Raw genomic sequence first — 26716 nt, forward strand, 5'->3', positions numbered from 1 at the left:
CTGCTTTTTCTGCACTTTGAAAACTCGTTTTAGTCTGAAGATAGCACAGCTCCCCTACAGAATATTAGTATAAAGCTGTGCATATTACTGTAAGTTATATAAATATGCAAGTATGCCTACAATAAAAGCTTTTAATAAGGTTAGAAATGTTTTTGATAAATTTCCTGGTAGGCCTATATACGGTTAATGCCATACAATGTAATATGGTGTACATTTCTAAGTCTATTCCCATAACCAGCAATATTTGAGTGGTCACAATTGATTCTCTTGTACAAATTTATCTAGCAAGACTATGGGTGATTATGTTTTAGTACATTGTCTCAACTCCTTGCATTATTGTAGTTCAATAGGTTCATTTTGACGATTAAGATAACAAACTTATAGCGTTTTCTTCAGTAAACGGAATTGAAAAAAATCAGCATTTAAGGATAGCCTTAATTTATTCTTTTTCTCGTTCATAATCACAGTTTTTGAATTGTGTAAACGGGAAATCAGATATAATATCGAATAGAGAAATAATTTCGAATTGGACAAACAGCACACGTCTTTAAAGACTTTAGTAATCTAAACTAGTATTTTGGTTCCCCATCTATTAAAATCATGATTATCAATAATTAATAATAATTATTAATTATTAATATATATATATATATATATATATATATATATATATATATTAAAAACATACAACAAGGTAAAATTTTGAAGATCTTTGTGCCAATATAAAAAGTTCATTTGAGTACTAAACGAGAACTGAAAGCCATCAGGTGGCGTATTTATTATTAAACGTATGCATAATCACATTTAATTCAAAACACTGGTCTGAATACAAGCTTTCAACAAACTATTATCCCTACTGTTACAGAACAGCGTGCTTTTATTAGGCACGTCATACGTGTACGCTTGAAAATAGGTTGGAAACATATACTACGACTGCAATCAGCTGGTGCATTGTTTCACAGCCTTTTAAATTTTAATATTATACTTAAAATTTGTCTTTATGTTAACATTCTTTCTTCGTCCAATGCTCGGATTTAACCTAACCTAAAACGTATTGTTTATTGTTTTAAAAACTAATTATTTATGTAGTTTATAGTAATTGTAGGAAAAATCTAATGTGTAACGCGAGCTAAAAGTGCCCCTTCGCACACCAGTTACACAAATAACTATTTCCCACAGTTACCTGACAACGCCTTCCTTACACAGATTATAGGACGAATAGTAGCTAATTGCTGCATTTACTTACTTTTGCCACACTCATTTTACTTTGTCACACTCCAGTTTTCAAACCAAACAACACAAAACAGTGTTATTTTGTAAAGCAGGTAATATGTTCTGTGTACTTAAAAAATATGTTGTTTTTGGGTCGTTGTTCTGATAGTTATTTGTTGTGAATCATTTTTTTAGGTTATCTTGTTATGTCTTTTTCTTGAAATCTTGTTATTTCCAGTTTTTTTTTCACCACTTATCTACTGATCAGTCATTTGTCATAAAGACACTCTGTATTTTATTGTTGAAATGGTGTATCAATAAATAAATAAATAAATACACTTAAAGATATCACGACTACGATCAGCTGGTGCAGTGTTTCCCATTTCGTTCAATGTTTGGATTTAACCTAGCCTAAAAACGTGTTGTACAGTGTTAGAGAGACTAATTATTTTTATGATTTATACTAACAGCAGGAAAAATATAATGTGTAACACAAGTCCAAACTGCCTTTGCTGCACTCGAGAAACTTTCCACACTCACCTACGGCTCGTGCGTCAACATTTCTTTCGTGTGAAGCAAAGTGACACATCGCCCCCTAGCTACACAAATAACAATTTTTACTTACATATATATATATATATATATATATATATATATATATATATATATATATATATATATATATTTTAGAAATCGATCACGGGTCTAGATCTAACAATGAGACCTAGGGAAATATCTTAATCCCTATATGTCCTATGTTTTTTAGACAAACACTCAATAGTTGAAAACTGCACTAAGGAAATAATATTATATAGGAAAGTAAAAATAACAACACGATAACCTTAATTATAGAATTTTAAGTATTGATAATGAAACAATCACCACCCATGATGGATATTTATTTTAATCTGTTTTAAAAATCTTTTATATTCTTTTTCTTTCAGTAGGTCCAATTTGTTTATTTATTCATCCATTCTACTTTCCTTTTCTTCAATCTGCTTATCGGTAGAGTTGTTAGATTCTTCAAATCTTTTTTTCTTCTTCGTCTTGCATGTTGTCCAGATTGTCAAGTTTATTGTTGTATTTATCCTCTTCAGCAGTTATGAGTTAGTCTGCAGCATCTGAGGTGAGTTTTCTAAATCTTTCTTATAAATGTTTCTAAACTCTATATAGTGTCTCTATATCCCCAGATTTTAAGTTGCATTATTTTGTTTAGGTTTTGTGTGCTAGTAACTCTTTCCTGTTGTAGTATTTAACTTAGTATATTTTTTCGTTATACATTTTTCTCTGATGACATTCTTCAAATTTCTTATCCTCCAATTTATTTGTCAGACTCCCTATAATACCGTTAGCCACCAATTGATACTCTCTTTCAATTCTTCCACCTCAAACCAAGTCAGTTCTATATCATTAGTATTATCTTTGTCGTACTTGCCTTTTTTCCATTTTCCATCCATCTGGTATATTATTTCGTTACTATTAATTGAGAATGCAAAAAATGCATCTTCAGGTCTGTTCACTAGTAGGATATTCCCTACGTTTATTACCCTCGGTGAGATAATAGGATAGTAAGAAAAAAAACATTTCCTTTTGAGTGACTTCTCCTGTCCGCTATCTCTCCGAGAAATTTTTATTTTTTCTTCACAATCTCCTGTTTGCCAAAATATATGTCTCTGAATCGACACCTTGTACTTTTGTCCAAAGATAGTTTTCGTCTCTGGAAATCAAAAGAAATATTGGTCGAATAAATACTTACAGTATAATTTCCCTTTTAATTTTAAATCAGGTAATGATTATTAGTTTAATTATGAAAGAAATGTTACAAAATCTCACTAATTTATGACTCAAATCAGTAATCAGATGGCAATACTTCTTTATAAGTATAGCTAAAACGTCTCAAGAAGAAAAACTAAATATAAATTGAAACGTCAAGCTTGATACTTTTAATATTCACAAAAATATGAAACATAAATATCGCAAGTGGTTTTAATTTTTCGAAGTTAAAAGTCTAATATGAAAGACTTAAGATTTTTCATATTCTTCTTTAATGATGTAGAAAAGAAAGAGCACTTTTGAAAATATCTTACAAGATATGGTTTTAAGGTCAGATTCTTAAAGGGTCCCATTACAATTAAATAATCGTAAATTTTATGTGATTAAATTATAGCTACCAGCCAAAGAAAATTTAACTAATAGCTAACAACTAAATAGCATGCGTTTGTATAACGGTAAAAAATCATATCCATCTCCCCAAAATTTTGAAGAGGCATCAAATCTTTTTTGTGAACTCCTATATGGTGCTTATTTAAAGAATAATTTTAAGAAGAAGAAAAACATGCGGGGTAATTTTAGTGAATGATATAAAAAGAGACACTTTTGTATTTGCTTGAAATATTGATTACAATCTGGTTGTTTTGAAGTTAGTTAATACTATTTAGTTACATAGTCTCTTAAACAGAGTTCGAATAAAAAACCTCAATTCTTACCCCATAAATCTCCCACAAAACCCCGTTCCCATGGTCCGTTCACCCTTGTGAACTCGTTCGTATTAACGTAGGTTTACATGTTTGTACCTAATTTGGTCAAAATCTTATAATTTTTGCTTGAGTTATCGTGTTAACAGATATATATATATATATATAAATATATGTGTATATATATATGTGTATTATATATAGTGGGACAATAGAACTGTCCCGGGCTTATGTCTTACCGTGAGATCTACAGTAATAGCTTATACTCTATATAGGAAACTCGCCAAAAACCGACTATTTTACTAGAAAGGATTAATATTTTATATTACCTGTCTTCATTATGCCATTATCGGTCTCTACCGAGTTTGCCCTGGGTTCCTGATAGTTGCCTAAACCTATAAAAACAACTAACATACAATCTATAAAGAGTATGTATTAATAAAGAAGCAATGTATAAATCTCATTTTTAGTTGTAGTTCCGGTAGTTATTCAACTTATCTAATAAATGTTTTATTTGATTACATCCAATAAAACATTTATTAGATAAGTTAAATAACTGAATTAAAAAATAGTTATTGTATTATCAATGTGAAAATATTTTATATGATTCTAATAAATAGACCTATATTCATAACAAACGCAATAGATATAAACACAATAATTCAATTATTACCTCACCTTACCTTACTTAACCTAGTTGGCCACTCAAACCTAAGTAGGTTTTTTGCATCGCCAACAACCTTTCGCCATCTTTGTCGGTCTTTATCAGTTCTTGCGTAGCATCCATTTTCTCATGTCTTTTCGGATAAATCAGTTCTTTAAGTACAATATATGTATGAATATTTTAATCTGAACACCTTTATAAATACATTACAATCCACATAATATTTTCCGTTTCAACTTCCATATTGATCTGGTATTCGTATGACGGGGATTGGAGTAGCACTTGATTATTTGGATTGAACTTTTTCCATACTACGTTGCAGGTGTGAGTAGAATTTGTTAGCGAAAAGACCACTCTCGAGTTGTGGAGTAGGCCACGTAAAGTATACCATGTATGAAAACCCCAGTGAACAGGATGACACCAACGAATTTTTGTATTTATCCTTGGTTCTTGAGTATGACCATTGTCAATGCTTGCCATATGGGAAACTGATGGGGCTGCATTCTATTTTCAAGATGGGATTTGCGTGAATTTAAGGTAATTCGTGAAATTTAACCAATCTTCCTGAATTTTTAGAATTGTTTAGGAATACAGGATCATGACCTATAATTTTTCAAGGAGCAGGTAACTATTTTATATTTGATTAGTGAGTATATCGGACTGTAAAGTTTAATAGATATGTCTAAACAGCTGTTGCAACAAATATCATTATACTTAATTATTTTACTTAAATTTCTCCTTGTGCCTTATTGTCATTAAGAGGTTTTTACGGAGGAATGTTATTAACTAACCATTTAAAATATACTTCAATCTCGCGTTATTTGTTATTAGTGGATTTTCAGTGAAGAAAATTGTTGACTTAACATTTTGAGTTGTTTTAGGTGGACCCCCAAAGTTCCAGTCATAGTATTCCGCTTCAGTATATGGGAGCGTTAGACAACCCAGTGCCTGAATAAATAGATCAGTTACTGTTCATAGGGAAAATAAATTCACTACACTATCATTCGTCTACGCGACCAAAAAACTCCATGGTATGCAAATCATTTTACTTTTAGTTACAATGATGTATCACCTACTAAAAACTGTTGATTTATGAGAAAATTGGAGCTGAAATTTATGAAATATAAAGCTAAATGTGAACATGTTTATGTGATAAGAACTTAATATTAACTTGTGTTTAAACATTTGGAGGTAATATTTGTTCTTTTTTTACAGCACTCAACTGATTAAAACCAAAGTGTTTGTTTGAAATAGAATTTCTGGAAATAATGTTCACTAGATTCAAGGGTGTTTATGACACGCGTGAAGAAGTTTTCTTTGTAAAAGGTATACACGAATAGAATTATGAATCACACAGTTTAAACAGTGTTACATCATAGTATTGCCAAACAGCTAAATCAATATACAGAATAAACTTATCCCAAAACTTTTTTTCAAAGTGTGCGATTAGTTTATTTTGTATAACAGTTTAAACAGTAAAATGAAAACTAGATAAAATTAAACCAAAGAATTTTTGTATCGAACATGTTTGTTTTGTTTTACAAAAGTTATCGTGTCACCTATCCCATCAAAATTCTTTTAATGTTTAGTATGCCTAACTTGGTTCATTCTTACTTTGAAGTATTTGCCTTAAGCTCAATTAACTATGTTTATATATGTTTATAAACCTTAATCTTGATTGTTGTTTTCGTAACCAAAGTTCTACTGCAATAGTAGAAATGTGTAACATTTTACGAATTTCATTTTCTCCTCAAAATTTGTAGGTATTCAAATTTGTTTACAATTTTGAAATCTTTAATTTTGTCTCCATTAAACAGGCTATGTTATAGATAATTATTTAAACTGCATATAAAATTTATTATGAATACGAGAAAAATTATTCTAAATATCATTGTACGTATACATAATATAGATAATGTTTACAGCTGTAAACATAGGAATGGAAGTCCCGATTATATTTCTTAGTAAGCACAGCCATGCAGTTTGAAATGGTAGACATGAGAACGAATCTTATATGTTCAAAATCTACGCCTATATTGCTTGCTTAGCAAACAGTTATATGAAAGTTCAACATGTCATTAATTTCACATCAAAAATTAAAGGACAACTTACTATAATCTATGAGTGATCGTTGAACTAGGTACAGATGGGTCATATGGTTGGGTTTCTACATATGCTACAGTTTCTATCTTTGGGTATCCTAAAGTTACAATATATGTGGTTTGATATTTTTCTTTATTGGGAAGATTGCGGCGTCTATCATGAAATCTTACAATGTTCAATTATTGCCAAAGGAGTTTATGACACTAACTGAGTTGTAGCATAACATTTTTTTAAAGATTTTATAGTACTTTAAGAATTTTTTTATGACCCCCCTTCACATATTGGGACGCTAGGGCTAAACTTAATTAACATTTATGTTTATGAGTCGTAAGTTTTTAGACAATGAAAATTCTTTTTAGGGTAGTAATGTAGAGTAGTTTCAAAGAAAACAACTATCTAAATACAAACCAATCAATAGCCACTATGTATATTGTCTACTCATGCCGTGGGATAACTCAACATGAAAAAAACCAAATACCAAAACTAAAAAACCAAACTTCATAATACATTTACAATAATTATTCATAATAGGTTCTCAATATCAAAATAGTACTGTAATATTAGACTCATAATTCAGAGTTTACGGAAAATACAAATATATTTACATACCAACACAATATGTGAAAAGCGAACGCTGCACATCATTGGCTTATAATGTCAATGGGCGTGACCTCTAGAGCAAGATGATCCAGTATAGAGTAACTACAATTCCAACACAACCTTATAAAGCTTTCCGTAATCAGTAAGTTTGTTAAATAAGGTTGAAGCATGCAGAAAGCCATAAACATACGTTTAACAAAGATTAGTATACTCGGAATATGAAAACAGAACTTTTATATTTTTTCTTGTAAAACACAAATAATAAATTAGATTACGTTTTGCTCAAACCAAGTAGTCATAAAACCAATTTCGTTGCTGGTGTACATAAACGTATTTGTAACAGTACATTTCATCACTAAGGCGTATCCTAAAACTTTCCCACCCGGACTCAAGTTTTAGTCCAAGAAAAATAACGAGGGTTAAAAAGATACTTTTTGCCCTTGTGAACTATACATTGTGATTAACAAGTCCCGGAACGGTGTAATATATTTTATACGATTATAGATCAAGAAATGAGATTTCGTATATAAATAGTATACATTAATGTCTATTGTTTCAGCTATTATTACTTTTACATCCCTTAAGGGAGACGGCCTACGAGAAATCAAACGAAATTCTTAAACAGCAGCATAAGTCGAGTTTGGTATTTAATTATAGGTGAACAAATCGTCTAGGGGAACACATTGCCGCAAACCCGAACTTTAACGGACAACTGAGTCAAAAATGGCAGCCAATTAAATATTTCTAGAATTTGCAATTTTGATTCTTTGAATGGTTGCCAATTTTTACTCAGTTCTTTGAGCTCAAACTTACGGCATTGTATTATACTAATAACGACCTTTCATTTGCTGTGCATATCGACTTATGTTAAAGTTTGTGATTCTCTTCCGAATTATAGCTGGTGGGACCCTGAGGAGTAAAGTCTATAATAGATGTCTGAATCCTCGTGGGCCCCCCTTAAGGGATAGAAAAGTGATAATAGTTTAAAAGAGTAGACATTTATAGTTATTATTAATATACCAAGTCTCATTACTTGAACTTTAATGGTAAAAAAAAAACATAATACACCCTTTCCGGGACTTTTCAATTACACGGTATTTTTCGTCATATTGCAACGTAAATTACCAAACAAAGCTAGAAAACAATGGTACTTTTAATGTAAAGATAACATCTAAAAACGACTTCCAACACGTTTTTAATATTGTTGATGTAAATAAGCAGCTGTTTAGTTAGAGTTATATTATTTCGTTTATTACGATTGAGTTAGTGTACATTATACTAATCGATATGTCAAACTATTGACATGAATGAACAATAATAAATAACAACCCTAAGGTACAACCGATTAAAATAAACGATAGATAATTTCGACAAATGCGATTGCTTACAATCGAAGCTTGCAACTGTTTACTATAGCTGACCTTTACCCCCTAGGGACTAAAAATGTGTTTTTTCTCCCTAGGGACTAAAAAGGCGTTTACTCCCAAGGGGGTAAAAAGATTACTTTAGACGCAGTGCATGTATTAAAAACTGCTGTTTTTGCCACGGTATGACGACAAAATAATTCAATTAGGTATTGCTTGTAAAAAAGTATAAGAATTATTTTACTATATCGTGGCACATATAAATTTGATCTTTTAATGTTGACGAATACAAATATAAATACGTACACATACTTCACATCTCAGGAAGGGGCACGGCAAACTATACAGATCAATTAACAAATACCCCACCACAGCAAACCTGCAGACTAAGCTCATTTTCATTAACCTGGATGGCTTTACACTAAAATATTGCCTTTAAAATATGATTTTAATTTTCTGTTTACAAACATTAATTTTAATGAGTAGGAATAGGCTACTATGGTTCGCTTTTTTAGTGAAGGTAAACAGATTTAATTAAAATAAAGGGTGGTCAACCAAAAACGGATGATTTAAAAAATACAATTGCTCTTAAAGTTTTAAACATAGAAAAGTGTTATGAGACAAAAGTTATGTCATTTACTAAATAAAATATCATATTTTAAATCATGAAAATTAAATCACTCCAATTGCGGTTATTTAAATGGACACACATTTTCAAGCCTTGCTCGAAAACTTCGTTCAAAAACTATTAATCAATTTGTTCAATTTGGCTCCTGGCCTGATATTCTTTGAGAGTACGTGGTTTTTCTTTGTCTTCAGGTGTCTCCACAGGCAAAAGTGACACATTGAATTGACAAGTCCGGTGAACGCGGTGGCCACACAACATCACCAAACCGTGAGATCACACACCCACGAAATAACACTCAAACTGCAGCCGTGTAAGCAGTACCCCATCTTGTTGAAACCATATGTTATATAAGTCCCTTATCATGTTCACTTATCGTTCAGAGTTAACAGTGACAGGAGTTTATTCCTTTAAAGAAAGGACCCACAAATACCAAATTTCCTACAGAACACTAAACCGTGTTCCAGGGGTTTTTGTTTTAAAAACTGATCTTTTAGTTCAAAATAAGAAGCCCTTTTTAAAATTGTACTCTAAATCATAAGTTCACCCTGAAGACCAATACGAAAGTGGTGTCTAAAACATCGTTGAGTTTTCACCAGCGAGCACTAAAGACCAATAGGGAGGCTTTGCGGGGCTGGAGGTGAAGCTGGTCTCGCACTACCAGTGAAGGCGCTCAAAGGCAACACGCCGAGCACCCACCATGACTCACAGCAGTCGCGCGCACCCTGAACCAAAAATAGATCAGTTCTGTACAACGCTACCGTCGGTCTATTATTCTCCCCACTTACCTGTGAGCTTCAGACAGGTAGTGCTCGCTGCGTTGATCTCGTGCTGTACCGGTGTGTTGTATAATTAGATCTTGGAGTGAGTTTAAAAAATACATGAGTTTTATTTAAAAGTTAGTATTTTTAGCATGCCTACTGTGTGTGTTGCTTACGGCTGTTTCAACAGCGGAAAGATTGATGGCATTTCTTACCACAGGTAAGAACTATTACATCTAGTTGTTGAAATTAATTGTTGTTAATTTTATGTGGTATGAAAGTGTACCTATTACGGGGTTTTTTAATATGCCTAATTGCAAGTAGGCCTAGTCTTAGTTTTAACTGACGGACACTTAATTTCCCTTGAATGAAAGGGTCTTTTTAGAAAAAATAACTACGTGCGTGCTCTTGTCTAAACATTTTTTATTTAATATTTGTATTATTTACGATTACCTTATGCAGTGTTTATCTATTACGGTACCCAACACGTTATTTTAACTGACTGTTTTGAAAAGCTCTTAATCCAGCATATTTTAACACTTACACCTTAAATTGGATATTTAAAGTTTAGGGTTAACAAAATAGCGTACTGTCGTAATGGGGAAATAACCATCTACTGTAGGACAGTTTTAAAATGGGTTTCACAATTGAAATTTGTGGGATGATAAAATTACGGTGCCTGCCTTTTGTAGATAATTAAAATTGCTACTAAATGAGATGGTGGATTGGCTTAAGTTACAAAAAAGATAAAAATAAATTAAGCTTGAGTGCACGGTATTACCCCCGCTCTCCCAAAGCTCTCTTACACTGATTTATTTTCATTGATAAAATTGGATTCCTATATTTTTTAGGTTTCCAACTCAAGCCGGATTACGAGAGAAGTGGATCAACGCCGTTAAGAGAAAGGACTGGGAACCGAAAAATCACAGTCGGATATGTTCATCCCACTTTAGGGAAGAGGACATTGTTCGGTCACTGGACCGAGTGCAGATTAGAGAAGGAGCAGTACCACTTATTTTCCCGCATGAGTCACATGTTCCACAACGCAGAACATTAAAAAGAAAAATTGAACCCGTGGTAAGCAATCCAAACATTGTTACTACGCCTAATAAAAAATTGTTAAAGAGTGAACTTGCAAAAACCAAGACGGCACTTCATAAGTACAAAAAGGGTGAAATGCTTGCAACAAAATAAAAGAAGGCTTCATAAAAAAGTTGCAAAATTATCAGATATAATAGAGGCACTAAAGAAAAGGCTTAACTTTAAAGAAGAGGATTGTAATTACCTATCCTCAATTTCTCAAAATTCGGACTGTTTAATAAAAAGGGCTGTGCAGAAAACATTAAATCCTAATTTGAAAAAAAAACTGTATGACGAAAGGTTAAAGTGCTATGCAATAACACTGCACTTTTTAACCCCGAAAGCCTATTTATTTATCAGAAAAACATTTAATACGGCGTTACCGCACCCACGGACTCTGAGACGTTGGTATTGTATTGTTGATGCTGACCCTGGGTTTTCGACAGGGTTTTCAGAGCATTGACAGAGCACACCAGTAATGTTAACAAGCCTATTATTTGTTCATTAATGTTGGACTGCATGTCCATAAGGCAACGACTGGAATGGGACGGGCAACGTTTTCACGGTACTGTAAACGTAGGCAATACCGGTACTATTGACAACGATGATTCCAATCCAATGGCAACGGAAGCATTGGTCTTCCATTTGGTCTCGATCAATTCGTCATGGAAAATTCCTTTAGGACATTTCTTTGTTGCTTCTACGAATGGAGAACAGCTTAGTAGCTTGGTGAAGCAGTGTTTAGGACTTCTCCATGATTCTGGCATCAAAGTCGCCTCTCTAACGTGTGACGGTACGTCGTGTAATCTTGCCATGGCCAATAATCTGGGATGTTGTATGGATCCCAAAAACCTATTGCATTGCTTTCCACATCCCAGCAGTGGTGAACGTATTTATTTTTTCTTGGTCTCCTGACATATGCTAAAACTTGTGAGAAATACCTTGGCAGATTATAAAGTATTGTTTGATTCTGCTAACAATCGCATAGAATGGAGATATATTGAACAATTGCACGAACTCCAGAATCAAGAAGGTCTTCATCTGGGCAACAGACTTACAAATGCTCACGTAAACTACACCAAGCAAAAGATGAAAGTGAAGCTGGCAGCACAAGTGTTGGGTTCATCTGTCGCTGACTCACTTGACTGCCTTTTAAAAAACAATGTTCCAGGTTTTGAAGATTGCTCAGCTACAATAGAGTTTTTGCGAATGTTCAACATCCTCAATTCAAGAAGCATTCGAGCGAAATATGGGAAAAAAGCTTTGTACCCAGGGAGTATAAGCCAGCATTCAGATATACTTCTTAAAACAAAGACATACATTTCGGCAGCTTAAGGATAAACTTGGAATGCCTATACTATTTTCAAAGCGGAAGACAGGATTTCTTGGATTTATTACGTGTATAGACAGTGCTTTAGCGATGTATGATGAATTTGTCAAGAAAGAAAACGGGCCACTTATGTATTTACGACTATATAAAGTGAGCCAGGACCACCTAGAACGCCTTTTCGGTTACATCCGCTCTCGCGGTGGACACAACAACAATCCCACATGCCGAGAGTTCACTAGCTCATTTAAAAGGATTTTGTTACATAGAGAGCTGCAAGAAAGTAATACGGGAAATGCCCTTATTCTGAACAAGACCTTGATATTTAATATCAATAAACCGATAAACAACAAACAAACCGATGAAACGGGCGACATAAATTCTTCTACACCAGGCTGGAGATGCTTAGAAGATGAAGAACAGGCGTTGTACACATCCGACCAAGGCGAAACAGCTGAAGATGAGGTGTTTCTTCAAATTGTGAGCTGTACTTCAAACACAACATGTGACATTGTAGAGTATGTAGCAGGCTATGTAGTAAGATCTGTACGGTCCAAAATTTTCTGTAATAGTTGTTTAGAGCTTTTAGTTGGTAATTATTCATCAGCCAACAGTTTGATTCATTTCAAAAACCGAGGTTGCCTTGTCCAGCCATCTGAAGGTGCAGTAAAGCTTTTTTTTTTGATCTGTGAGTCAGTGTTGAAAGTACATATAAATACAGGTACGGTTACCACAGTAAAACATCTAAATGAGGTGATTACTGCAGCTGTTTTGAGAAAATGTATTGGAGTAGACTTGTTTCCAAGTAGTGAACACCACTTAGATCAGGAGCCAGAGGACAATCATGTAATTTTATTAATGAAGGCCCTGTGTAAAAAATATTATACTGTACGGTTGCATCACTATTGTAAAAGGTACAGTGAGACTTTGCACAGAACAAAGCTCAGAAACTATTTGACCAAAACTGTTACTTTTATGGGTCAGTGAGCAAGAAATGTATTGTGATTGTTAAAAGTAAAACCTTTGGAAAATAAGTTTTGAAATTTTCATTTATTGAAACATTTACCCTAGTTAAAAATTTGTTGACCTGTTTAAACTCACATAAAAGGTTGTAAGTTTGTAAGGTTAAGGTTGATTATAAAGTTTGTTTATCCATGGCTATTTTTTATTTAAAATGTAAAGAGAAATATTTTTCGATATAATTTATTTTTCACATACATTCAATTCAGAATATTGTCTTAAGCAAAGCTGTGTTCTTGGTTTTCATTTCTTCTACAGAAAATAATAAAACTACCAAGGTTACAAATATACAAATTAATCTGCACGATCTTAGAAATATAAAACTATAACATAGCAGAGTTAGTTATATACAAATAATTATTATTATCAACACAAAAAAACTAATTACAAGGCAACACGAGGAACGGGAAGGATAGTGCTGAGTGGGTGACAGAGCCCGAACAGCGATTTAAAACCAGCGTGCGAACGTAACAGTCGCGCTAACTCTACCTGAATTTCCAAAAAAAGTATATGTCCGATATTTTTTTTTTTAATCGAAATAAAATCGTCAGTTCTTTAACTCAAACTTTCCCGCTTACATCACGTTTCTGACTAAAAAATAAAAATTTTGGCAGCCGACTAACTTTTTGAAGTCAAGATTTTTTAAGCTATATATAAAAAAAAGTTTAATTTATCATAAATAATATGTTTAATTGCACTAACGCCACTAAAAACTAACCCTTAATGCATATGCTAAGTTTCAGAATTTTATCTAAATCCTAACTACGTCAAATCACGGTATATTTAATGGGTGCGCATTAACAATTTCTACAATTCCCAGCCCGGTTGGCCGTTTCTATACTACCAGTTGCGGCGGCGGCGTGGCTTCACATCCCGTAATGCTTGCTAAATGGAAGTGGCCTCTCTATTTAGTGCTCGCTGGTTTTCACCCTTGACCGACCACCTTGAGTTTTTTTTTTTTTTTTTTTTTTGTTAGGGAGGTGTAAAATGCATTAGGCACACCCTCAGTCCTTGAGGGTAGTGTGGGACTCACCAGTTCTGGTATACCCACTAAAAGCACCTCCCCCCTCCACTCACTTATGTGGGAGGGCGATCACAGCGAGATGACACGTCTCTGCTGCCGGAATGAATCTCGGAGTATCTGAAACAAGACTTAGCCGTGTTTGTTGAATAACTGACATAGGTCTACTGTATTTCTGACTGACTTGCTGTGCGTGAAATTTCTAACAGGTTTTAAAAACTAGCTTGACCTGGAGTTTCAAAGTTGCCTAACCACTTACCAAAGCATCATATACCAACATGCGATGATCTTTTGTCCTTAGTGGCATGATGGCGAATAAACGGCATTGGATAAATGACCCCTCCTTGGCTGAATGAAACCCAATTTTCTCCCTCCGTCAGTAGCCTAGAAATGCACGATTCAAAAGTGTCCGTTTCCCGTGAACTATCCTGAATATCCATAAACAAGCAAGCTACGACAGTTTCTTATTCTCGAAAAGAATAAAATTAGAATTTCAATGTACACTTTTTTAGAATTTTCTCCGTAACCGTTATACATACAACATTCCTCAATATACTAAATTATCTGTATGTATGCTGTACAAAAAGGTTTAGGAAAAAAATTTCAAAATGCCGTGTTTTAGGGTAAAAAAATTGAAAATATAATTTTTAGCCCATAAGACCGCCCATAAACCGTTGTTCCTATAGTCCGGCCATGCTGGCTCGCGTACTCGTTAAAATAAACTTTACACTTTTGTACTAAATTTCATCAAAATCGTATCATTTTTGTTTGAGTTATTGAACACACATATATAGCTTTTCATGTATAAATTATATAGCTTTACATATATAAATTATATAAATTATCTGGAATCCTTTTGTTAATTTGTTCTTTAGGTCAAAAAAATGCAACAAGACCTTATAAATATGGGTATAAAATGCCTGGTTTTTTATCCGTGTGTTTGTATGTGATTTTTACAAATGTATCCATAACTTTCGAACCACTCAAGTAATTGACTTGAAACTTGATACGTAAGTACAGTATTGGCAAATAGGTATGTGATGTGATAGGTAGGTGATAAAAGTTTAGTGACACACAGTATCATTTCTAAATTGTACCAATTTTAACTGAGGTAATTTAGAATTTTCTATCTCAAATATCAATAAAATAAGTGATTATTTTAAAAGGTATCATGAGTATGCAGTTTTAGGAAGTATTATGTCAAATCAAACGTATGTTATTACAACCTGAACGTTCAGTTGTAAGGATCAGATAGTAATGACAGGAATACAAAATTAATTCTTCGTGACTGTTTAAATAAATCATTTCCCATCACACGTGTTTTAATTAATTAAATGTCATATCGAATTTAAGAGAGCTTCGTTACTCGTAATTGTGGCTATAATAAAACTAATTGCTATTTAATTACATGTTTGATTTTACTGCTTAATAAGACCAGTGCAAATGATTGACTTTGTAATTTATTTATTTAATTTTAACACTTTATTCGTTAGAAATATATATAAGATTGATATTTTGTGAAATTGGTTGTCAAAACACAGTTGAAACGTGTTATGCAAATGGCTTATATGCAATTTCCTTTCATTCTTTATCTTTTTACTTTTGGTAATTTCAAACATGTAATCTAACCTTTGATAAACGTTCACATATTTCTAATACACTTTTGTTCACAATTAATTCTATGATCTGTTTAGTTTTGTATGTAAATATAGTAAATTATATATTATTTTTGTGTCTGAGACTTTGTGATAGGCTGATTGATGTTTTCTGTCAGTTAGACTTGATATTACATTTTAATGCTACGTTCGCCTTCAAAGCACAGCAAGAAAACTACTTATTCACTATTACACTATTAGAGCAAATGTGTGTTGTATGAAAAGGTAAATAATGTTTGAAAGTGGATATATTTGATATTCCTACAAAGAGATTTTATGTTCAGATGAATATATATTTTTCTAGGTTAACTACCATTAAAAAAAACATTGTTTGAAAATAAAATAAATCTGTTAACTCTAGTATTATTATCAAAGCTTATTAGATTAATACATCGAATAACAGTTGATTATGGTAGTATATGTTCTGAAGAAGAGTTTTGTTACCTTTAGGGTTGTCTGGTCAAAGGTTTTAAGAATACACGGGATGATTGAGATTGTTAAGTTATGTACATTCCCAATTGAGCATATCACTTTCAAGAAATGCCTTTAATATTTTCAATAGATTACATTCTATTGAAGAAAAAAAGCTTAAGATTATGCAAGTTGTTGATACACATGAATATTACATTATTGAGTCACATTATTGAGGTAATGGTAATGAATTAAAAAAATTTTGATTTTTTAACATTACACCTATTAAACATTGGTTAAAATGTGAGCTATAAATTAGAATCTTACATATTTTATTGATCATCCAATAAAATGTTATCTGTTACCACTTAGTGTAATGTAAGCCTTCTCACCGAGCAGTTATTAAAGAAGATGAAATCGGTACTGACAGTGTCCAAGGTATTACCTTCCTTTTATACTTGTTAAGTGTATACAAAGAAGTCATACAAAACTTAGCTTAAGATCCCTAGATTTAAGTGATGTGGTGCCAGCCTATCACTACTATTGGTTAGCGTGCTAGACATTAATATTACCACATTGAATCGTTTGACCCCCGCCATGTGAGGGACTCTGACAACGGGTAATTTTTCTATAAGTACAGTTACTATTTTTGGCAAAGGCAATACAATTGAATTTAATTTTAAAACGATTTTGATGCAAAAGGTTTCTTCCATGGTGATCTTATTCCCTAACACGTTCGTTTCAATAGTAGAATTAGCTATTAAATTGTATACTTAACTTAAATATAGTTACTTTACTTAACCTATAAAACAGTCTAATTTAAGGAGATTTAACAAGACCTGGCCTTTACGAATAATTGATCACATAATGTATAAAATACTCAAACATTGGTTGTTTTAAGATATCATTGTTTTAATAATTTTTATTTTCATGTTTATACCAATTTCGTTGATAAGATTTCATACTAATGCACGCAAGGTTAAACTTTATTTCATATCCTGGCAGACATTCATTTCCTACGGCAAAACATTACAAAATAATTACAAAAACAAAAATACGCCCTCAGAAGCAACCTACATACTAAGCGAATTTCCATCTACCATAGCTGGAATTAAACTAGATAATTCCCTTAAAATTTTCAGATCCATCCTCTAATATAATATATCATTAATTTTTATGAGTACTTAGGTTTGCTGCTACTAGGAAGACAATAAGGTGAGCTTTGCTTTAAATATTGATGGCTTAATATAAAGTAAACAAATTGTCCAAATGTCATTTAAATATGTCCAGAGACAAGCGAGCTAAAACAGTTTATTTATTCTCCATAAGAATAACACAGTAATTTTAAATTTAAAAATTGTTTGTTAAGATTTCATATTAATGCACGCAAGGTCAAACTATATTTTATATCTTGACATATATTCATTTCCTACGGCAAAACATTACAAAATATGTTGCACAAAAACAATATGTTGCTAAAAAAACAACCCCGCTGCAGCAAACCTGCACACTAAGTGAATTTCCATCTACCTGGCTTAAATTCCGCTAAGTAATTCCCTTAAAATAAACAGATTAATCCCCTATTCAAATACCATTAACTCGAGTACGTACGTTTACTGCTACTTGGGAGACAATAAAGTGTGTTTTTTGCTTTGTATAAAGTAAACCAATTTTCCAAATTTCATTTAAATATGTCTATTACACAAGCAAACTACAAAAGATTATTTATTCTCCATAAGAATAACACAGTAATCTTAAATTTAAAATTTTTGAATACTTCTTCCGTAACCGTTAGGCACACAACAACGCTTCAATATACTCAATTATTATTTTTTTTGAGCTCTACAAAATTGTTTGGAAAGAAATTGCAAAATTTTAAGTTTTTTGGATGAAAAATTGGATAACCCATTTTACGCCATAAACCCCCCCCCCCCATAAACCCTTATTACCATAGTCCGACCATGCTGGTTCGCAAACTCGTTCGATTTAATGTGGGTTTACACGATTTTACTAAAGTTCATCAAAATCGGACCATTTTTGCTAGAGCTATCGCGCTAACGGACACTTATACTGGGTGGCGCATAAAGAACGCATGGATTTGAGTTGAGTGGTGAGAGCAATAAGAGCGTCCGTGGAGGGACAGGGCCTGGTTGTTTTGTAGGTTAGGGCATCCAGTTTTAGTAGCAATGGTGCAATCGACCTGGCGCATCGCGTTTTTGCTGTAGAACGTTTATTCAAAAATAATGAATCTTATATAACAGTTCAATGGTTCAAAACAAAACCCGATCGCAACACAATACTTTGTTGGGTAGCTTCTTTTCGCACAACTGAATCAGCTATGAAGCAGAAGTGGTTAGGTCGTCCTTGCACGGCACGAACTCCACAAAATGTCGACAGAGTAAGGACGTCTGTTATTCAAAGCCCTCGCCGCTACACTAGGCGATGCGCTCCATTGTGTGCTTGTCTTGACGCTTGTTGCAGGGCAACCTGAAAGATGAGTTAAAATTTCATCCTTACAAAATTATGATCGTACAGAAGATTTATGAACGTGATTACGAACAATGAAAACTGTTTTGAGAGAATGGTTGATGTTTTTGCCACTGATGGCGTTTTGTTTATGATGTTAATGATGGAGCGCAGTTTCATTTGGATAGTTATGTTAATAAGCAGGACTGGCGCTATTTGGCAGCAGAAGACTCAAAAAAATTGCATAAAAAACCTTTACACGATTTGAAACTTAACGTTTGGTGTAACTTTCGAAAGTGGGAATTCTTGGGCCTTACCGTACTTTTTGAGGACTCGCGGAACATACTTTGTGCAGAAAAGCCGTTGAACAGTTTAAACAGATTTAATTACTTTTGAATAAATGTTCTACCGCAAAAATGCGATGTACCACGGACCACTGCACCATTGCTACTAAAACTGGACACCCTAACCTACAAAACAACCAGGTCCAGTCCCTCCACTACGCTCCTATTGCTCTCACCACTCAACTCAAATCCATGCGTTCTTTATGCGCCACCCAGTATAATAATATACATAATAAATAAATATATATGAATTTTAAAAGATAGTGTTTTTGGCATATGGGACCTCAAAGCGAAAAAGTAAATTGGCCCCGGGTCCACGTCTTACTATGAGACCTACAGATTATTATTCCTTATCTTATTCCTTATATGGGAAATTGGCTAAATATGTTGTAAACGCCTTGGCAAACCTCTACAACACATATTTCTATGAAAACTGAGAAGTTGATAACCAGAATAAGATCTGGGAGGAAAGAATAACTGTTGTAATCACAACATTCTCTGAACTCTTGCTTTTATCTTAATTCCAAAGAAGTTGTCTACTGTATTACTGAAATAAACTACACTATTTCTTCTTTTTTGTTGGACAGATATTTCGTTCGAAAAACTTCTATAATGTCTTGACAGTGATACAGTTGTCATATGAACCAGAAATCAGTTATTATAGTGTATTTTACTGAGAATCATATTCGTTCGGTTCACTTAAAATTATATGTGTTTCTAGATCTTATACATCTTATAGGAGTTGAAAGTGATATAGTTCTAGTGTAAGAAACATAGTTTATTCTATTCATTTTAGGCAAGACCATACTATGAGACTGTATTTCCCCGCGATTGAAAAAATGCATATTTTAAATTCGAAAATAAAAAAAAAATTCTATTTAAATATTAACTTAGCACGTAGAATATCAACTTGCTGGCCTATAATTCTTTCAACTATCTTAATTGTGTAGTATAAAACCAGCTAAAAAAAGTGTTTTCCTACTTGGATATTATTACAACTGCTATTGTTCTTGTAAATTAACTCATTATATGTTAATTGGTAAAACTTAGATTTTTTGTAGTCTGGAATAGCTTAATAAATTGATAGTACAATGTTATATTATTATATTATGTTATATTATGTTATATTATGTGTTATATTATGTTATATTATTGTAATGTTATATTATTATAAATCTTCACTTATATGAATAGCAACACAAATAATATTTTAATTTATTTGGTGTCTATAAGAATGTAGACATAAAAAAGACATTTCTATGCATATTTAAATAAATAAAGGTATTATGATTTGTTGGGTTTCAAACACGCAAAGCATAAATATACCACATTCTATTTCGTCGATGTCAAATTATAACAAGGAAATCTAGGAAATGTTACTACCTGGCAAACTTTCATATACGGCAACTGTATAACAGCATGTTATAAAAACAATAGATGTAAAAACGGAGATAAGAAACAAAAGAGAGTAGCTTAGTCATTGACGAATATAATACCGTAGTTTTGTTTCCAAGTAAAAACTATTAGTTTTTTCAACGAACCTAATGTTGGGCCTCCTGCATAATTTTGCTCTAGTTTTTGTTCCTCCAGCTATTTATCAACTAATCACCTCTACGTCGAGTTCAACCGTACTTTACCGAGCTAATTTACGTTTTTTAGAGGTAATCATTGAAACGAGTATTTACATATGTTAAGGGAAAGCTCATAAGGAAGTGTCACTGAAATAAACATTAAATATCAGTAACAAAAAGAGGTGAATCTTAAATTAAGATTTTGTTGTTTCTTATACAGTCTTTGGCATATTATCTAATATTAATTATTCGTTCAACCATTTCGTGAAATTACCAAAGAAAACATACGAATCAATCTTGTTAAATAGACACAGAATGTAGACTTGACTTGTATGTGCTGCGAAGCTTCCCGTGTTACGTAAATATTGTCTAACACTCTCAAGTTACGGCATGTGACTTGTTACTTCACATTGATACCATCAAATTCATATATATTTATATAGTCATTGCCTTTCGTAGGATATAATTATATTCCTAATTATATTGCCTTTCATATTCTTAGTTCATGTTTGTTTAGCTAACTCTCTTTGTTGATCAATATAACTATATATCTTATGAGGGAAATATTTTAGGAAGCCATAATATTGCGGTATACTAGCCATGGACCCGTCCTACAAACGGGAATCAAATTCTGAATATAAATGTATTTGATTCATTACAGCGGGTTCAGATTTATTTTATTTGTGTACCGTACGCATTACGTTTTTTGAAAGGGAACTGCCCAACCCTTAGTATTGTTACTATCAAACATAGATATTTTAAAATCCTTAATTGTCAGCCCAATGACAAATGGGTATGAGTCTGGTAACGTTCTTGCTCTGAGTTTAACCAATGCCTTAAGATGTAAAGTCGAATACTACAACTACTCACCTATCAAGACAATCAGATATACACTATAAAGAGTGACAGACTAGCTTATTTTCATATTGCAACGTCTATTTACATTAATGATATTACCACAAAACATAAAGTTTAATTTTTATAATGAAGGTATGAAAATCTACTGTCATTTTCGAGTTGCCAAATTAATTACAAACTACAATCATAATAAATAATGATATCGATAATATTGTATAATGGGCATCAAATGATTGATTAAACTGCAACCCTGACAAAACAAAGTTTAGGTCACTCTCGGTTACATTCCTAATCTAATGTACACAATTACCAAAACTCTCTGTAAACGTAGCCACTTAGACAAATCAAACTAAGGCAAAAGTCTTGGTTTCACTATAAACTGCACATTAGCTTGGACTGACGTGGTGGTAAATACTTGTAAAACTATGTTTTCAGTTCACACTCTCGCATTTCGCATTAAACTCGTAGTGGTAAAATCACTTGTGTTGCTACATCTTGAGTAGCGCAGTGGTTCAAGATATGACTTTAGAAAGAAACAATGTGTTAGACCTATTTTTTTAATTTCTGTTTAATCTTAGGCGTGACGATCAAATTGCATAATATTACATGAATACATGAATTTTGGAATTGGATTACATCTTGAAAGTCTGAAAATCTTCAAGCCGGATCAGCTATCAGTTTTGGGAATACTATTTATTTAACAAAGTATTTTAAATACTTTCTCTGAAACAAGCACAAGGAATAGCCACTATGACTCATTCACGCATTCCTTATCACACTAAAACCGTTTATAATAAATTATTTTCATTAACATTATGCCACCAATAGAACTCCGTACCTTATCTCATTAAATTCATAGAAACCCGATCCAGACTGATGGCGGCGCTGAAAGAATGTATATTTAACCGGATGATCATGGCTTAACAGGATGACGTCCATTAGGTCTGGGTGCAGCCGAGGGTTTATGTGAGTGTGTGACTGTATGTTAAGGAAGAAAAAACTGTAATTTATATTAGAATCTGTTTTTAATTTTATAATGTTTTATAACGTTATTATTGTTAGTTTTTTTAGTTTTTTAGAATGATTATGAGGTCTGAAGTTCACTCCAATAGAGATGATTTTAATTTAATTTTAGTCTGTATTTTAAAGTCAACTTTAACTATAATAATGTTGCATTGTTCCAACTACATTCAGCAAACTTGGAGCTAGGTTGGTTCCCTTTGAGTTACCTTCATTGATCCATATAGCATGACAGCCTCTCTGTTATGTACATATGAATGAAGTCTCGAACTATTATAGTCATGCTGTACATGTATCTATAATGTGTCATTGCATCCACAATACAAAGTAAAGCTCATATAAGTAAGGTCTTAGCCTACCCATCTAATAGATTGTATTGTTGATTGTATTACGAGTAGTTGCTCTAATTAATATATAGCACGCTTTGACAAACCTAGTTGTGTCCTGGAATTACAAGCCATACGTTGTTGTTTCCAAACTACCCTTTTATCTGCAATTGCTTATACATACCTATGTGACTTACCGTAAAGCCACTTCTCTATCTATAATTACAGCGCAAACCACAATTCTGTTGTAACTGATAGTGTTATGCATTAAGTCTATTGTGTTATCATATATTATTAGTTTACTCCAATAACTATAATTAAGTAAAAATAAGCACTAGTGTAGAAACTACAAACTACAGAAGGTATCCAGAAAATACATTAAATATTCTGTTCTCTCTTTGCTGCACGGAACTATTCCAAGTTCTGTGACCCCATGTTGCACGGAACTATGACAAATGCAAAAATGCTTTTTTTTTTGTTTTGCCCTATCACCTAGCAACGTCTAACTTAAATAAATTATAGGAAAACAACTTTGTATTGTATAACGAAACCATATGTTCACTTTTCCATTTAGAATAAGTATAATCAATAATAAACTTAACTCAATAATCATGAAAGTGTAATATTACATCAATGACAACAGTAAACACCAACAGGACCACATGTGAACGTCTCTGAACACAATAAATAAATAGGTTTCCTTTAAATACCCACATACTCTATCTAGTATGTTGAACTACAAGGGGAACAGTTCCGAAGTAGTAGCGCTGTATGTCTGGTTGGAAAAAAATAAAACATGAGGTGTTACACAAAGTGTAACACTGTGAAACAATGGACAAACATTTGGTGTTACATTTACTGTAACACTATGCTGCAATGAGTTTTAAACATGGGTCACATACTATTACCTAAGGTCGTTATTTGCAGATGTTAAAATGTTTACTATACCAGATATTGTTTTTTACAATGGATAATAACCTTTATATCCCTTTGCTAATATTGGGTCCTATACAACACGACGTTTTTGACACTTAAAATACGTTATTAAAACTAATTATATGTCACATAGTAAGATACATTTTCCATACTTCATGAGAATTTGAAACGCATCATGCAGATAATAAACATTGTTACGTGATTACAAGCATATTAAATTACCCTACTTTTCCGTGCTAAATGAACTAACCAAACCGAGTATGGCTGTGGAACGATTATATTGTAATCATTATGTGATCAGGGTTAACGTTAAATTACTGCGAGATAATCTTTACTTATCGCTTGCAAAGCTTAATCGAATAGAAAACTACCGAAAGCGAACTAAATACAGAACTAAGCTCTTTTTGAATAAACAATTGGTCACAGCTGGTCCCTATTGCAAATCCAAATGTCAAGGTATATACACCATAGCATGCTTATAGACCAGCAATATCAGTAATAATTGGTTTGAGAGGTGTATTTTAGTAATAAAATTCCAACATATGATCGCATTGATCTCCTATCAACCATCATACTAACTAAATCATTACCAGAATACCTCGTGTAATGAGTAAAGTCTTTAAATATATATGTGAGAAAGAACATGAATGAACTTTAATATTTTAATGCATTTAATTAAGTCTGAGTTAGTCAATCATTGTATTATACGTCTAATTTGGGGAAGAATCGTTTTTAAGTTTGTAATGAATATTAATTTAATATTAACTTTTTCTGTTTCATGTATGTGGCCACTTTTCCAGGTTGATATAAAGGTCAAAGGTAACATTTTCAATAATATAAATAGTCCTTTATAGTTTATAGTAGAAAAGGTTTTAGACAATTGTAAGAAAGGTGTATTTTTTTATTATTGCAATGAACAGTGAAATAAATGTAATGTATTAATAATTAGATAATAGTTTATAAAATATGTCTTCAAGTTACAATTGAGCGTGACAAAAATTCTATTTTACCAAACAATAAACTAGAGTTACGAAAAACCAAATGACGAAAGTACCTCTGGTTATAAAAAAACATTAATGATATTTATGTTATGTATTCTACAACAACTAAAACACAGAAAATGATTTGACTCACTGCGTCTGATATTATTATTCCTCATTAAACATTATATTTTACGTTTGACAAATAATCTATTGTAAGTTTAATTTAATGCATTGCAACTCGAATCAGATACATTATGTAAAATTGCAAATTATTCTAAAAGTAGGCCTATACTAAAGGAATGGCATGTGAGAATCTATTGTAGGCATGATATCTAAGTGGCAACATATTCAACTGCTTGGGATATATTTTTTTTAATAACTGTACTAATTGTTTCTTACGGAAAGATTTATGTTTGAAATTGTGTCATACAATTTTAAATAACTTTCTTTCTTGAAATACCTGAGTGAATTAAACAAAAATATTATTTTCCATAAACCATCAAGTATTTTATATACTTACCAACTCCGAAGCTAGTTTTTCTTACAAATAAGGTTTTTGTTTAGCCAGATATACTCTCTAGCACAGAGCTATACATTATTGTGGGTCAGAATATCATCACTACTGACATTAGGGAAATGTCAACCACAGTAACAAGGTCGCCACTCTTAATCAACCCTTTTGTCCTCAATCAGTCAAGTATTATACTCCTCAACGTGAACACTCATCACAATCACACAGCCTCTATGAGTGAATTGTCCATTTACATTGACTTCTGGATTTTCCAAATTGATTTATTTTGAACGAAAATCATTATCAGGCCATGCTTTACACTGTCTGTTTCTTCAAGTAATTAATTAGTATTGTTAATTATTATACACATAACGAAATACTATCTCTCGTTTCATATGAATATCAAGGTCATGGTCGAGCTGCAAATTATAACAGTAAGTGTTTCATTCTGATTAGCTAAATTAATTGCTAGGCCTATTTCGTTGCGTAGCAAACATTTTGAAGGAAAGATGCAGGCAGCTATAAACTCAGTTCCAGGATACAAAACTATTAACAAGTTTTTTGTAGGTGAAACAATTTCTGTTGAAATATTTCTTTAAAGAATTTATCAGCAACCATCGATGTATAATACTAATACACATCGATGTCAGCAATTTGTATCACCTATGCACGCCATATGGTTATTATAATCACTCTAGAAGCAATCTGGTCTAGTAGTAGAGTGCGGGACGTTGGCTCCTGAAGTCTCGGATAGGCCTACTAATTCTGGCAATCACCGATGAATTTTTCAATTAGACTGACGCCGCCCTCTAGGCATAGCCTGAAGTAACGTTTTAAGCACATCTGGGCTTGAGCGTAAGTCCACGGTTGTGAAGGTCGGGGAAACATGTGTTCATTGTTTTTTATGCACGTAGTTTATCCAAAATCAAACGCAAGACAATTTGAAAGGCCATGATCTGGCAGTTTCCATTTGACTTACATGCAATATTTTTCATACATTATTAAAATTCAACAATAAACCATGGATAGTAATAGGTAAAACTTTGAAATGTTTAATCTGCTCTAGAATATGCTGCTAGATCATTAAAATATTGAAACTGTAATAAATCAAATATGAGTGCGTAATGTAATGCAAGTTGTTCTCAGTACTCTTAGTGAGATTTCACTAAATGGAGCGTTCTTTAACGTACTCACATACTTAACTGGGTACCAATAATCAAACTTGCATATAAAGTTAGCTTCCTTACATATGGCATTGGAATAAATTATGTCTAAATTCTTTCAGGGTAAAACCAATCTTTCACCTTGCGTTTTGTAAGCTGTAGGAGTCGTACTACGCTTTTCGTGGCAACTGACACGCTATTACAGGGAATTGTCAGGCAAA

General features: G+C 32.7%; 2 protein-coding genes across 5 annotated transcripts in view; one reads left to right on the forward strand and one right to left on the reverse strand.

Moving 5' to 3' along the window:
- Positions 1 to 26716, forward strand: part of LOC128998002 (synaptotagmin-7-like) — an 800371-nt gene that overhangs the window by 168514 nt on the left and 605141 nt on the right. The gene's annotated exons all lie outside the window — the stretch shown is intronic.
- LOC128998003 (uncharacterized) lies at positions 2246 to 7137 on the reverse strand. The gene is made up of 4 exons (XM_054423917.1): positions 7063 to 7137; positions 5214 to 5298; positions 4016 to 4081; positions 2246 to 2929 (listed from the first exon to the last, which is right to left on the reverse strand). Exons 1-4 carry the CDS (start codon positions 7096 to 7098, stop codon positions 2550 to 2552), a joined length of 567 nt encoding a protein of 188 aa, XP_054279892.1. The 5' UTR covers positions 7099 to 7137; the 3' UTR covers positions 2246 to 2549.

The sequence above is a fragment of the Macrosteles quadrilineatus genome, unplaced genomic scaffold (assembly GCF_028750875.1).
Source record: "Macrosteles quadrilineatus isolate MER2022 unplaced genomic scaffold, UCM_ALF_1.0 Scaffold_7__1_contigs__length_78375512, whole genome shotgun sequence".
NCBI lineage: Eukaryota > Metazoa > Arthropoda > Insecta > Hemiptera > Cicadellidae > Macrosteles > Macrosteles quadrilineatus.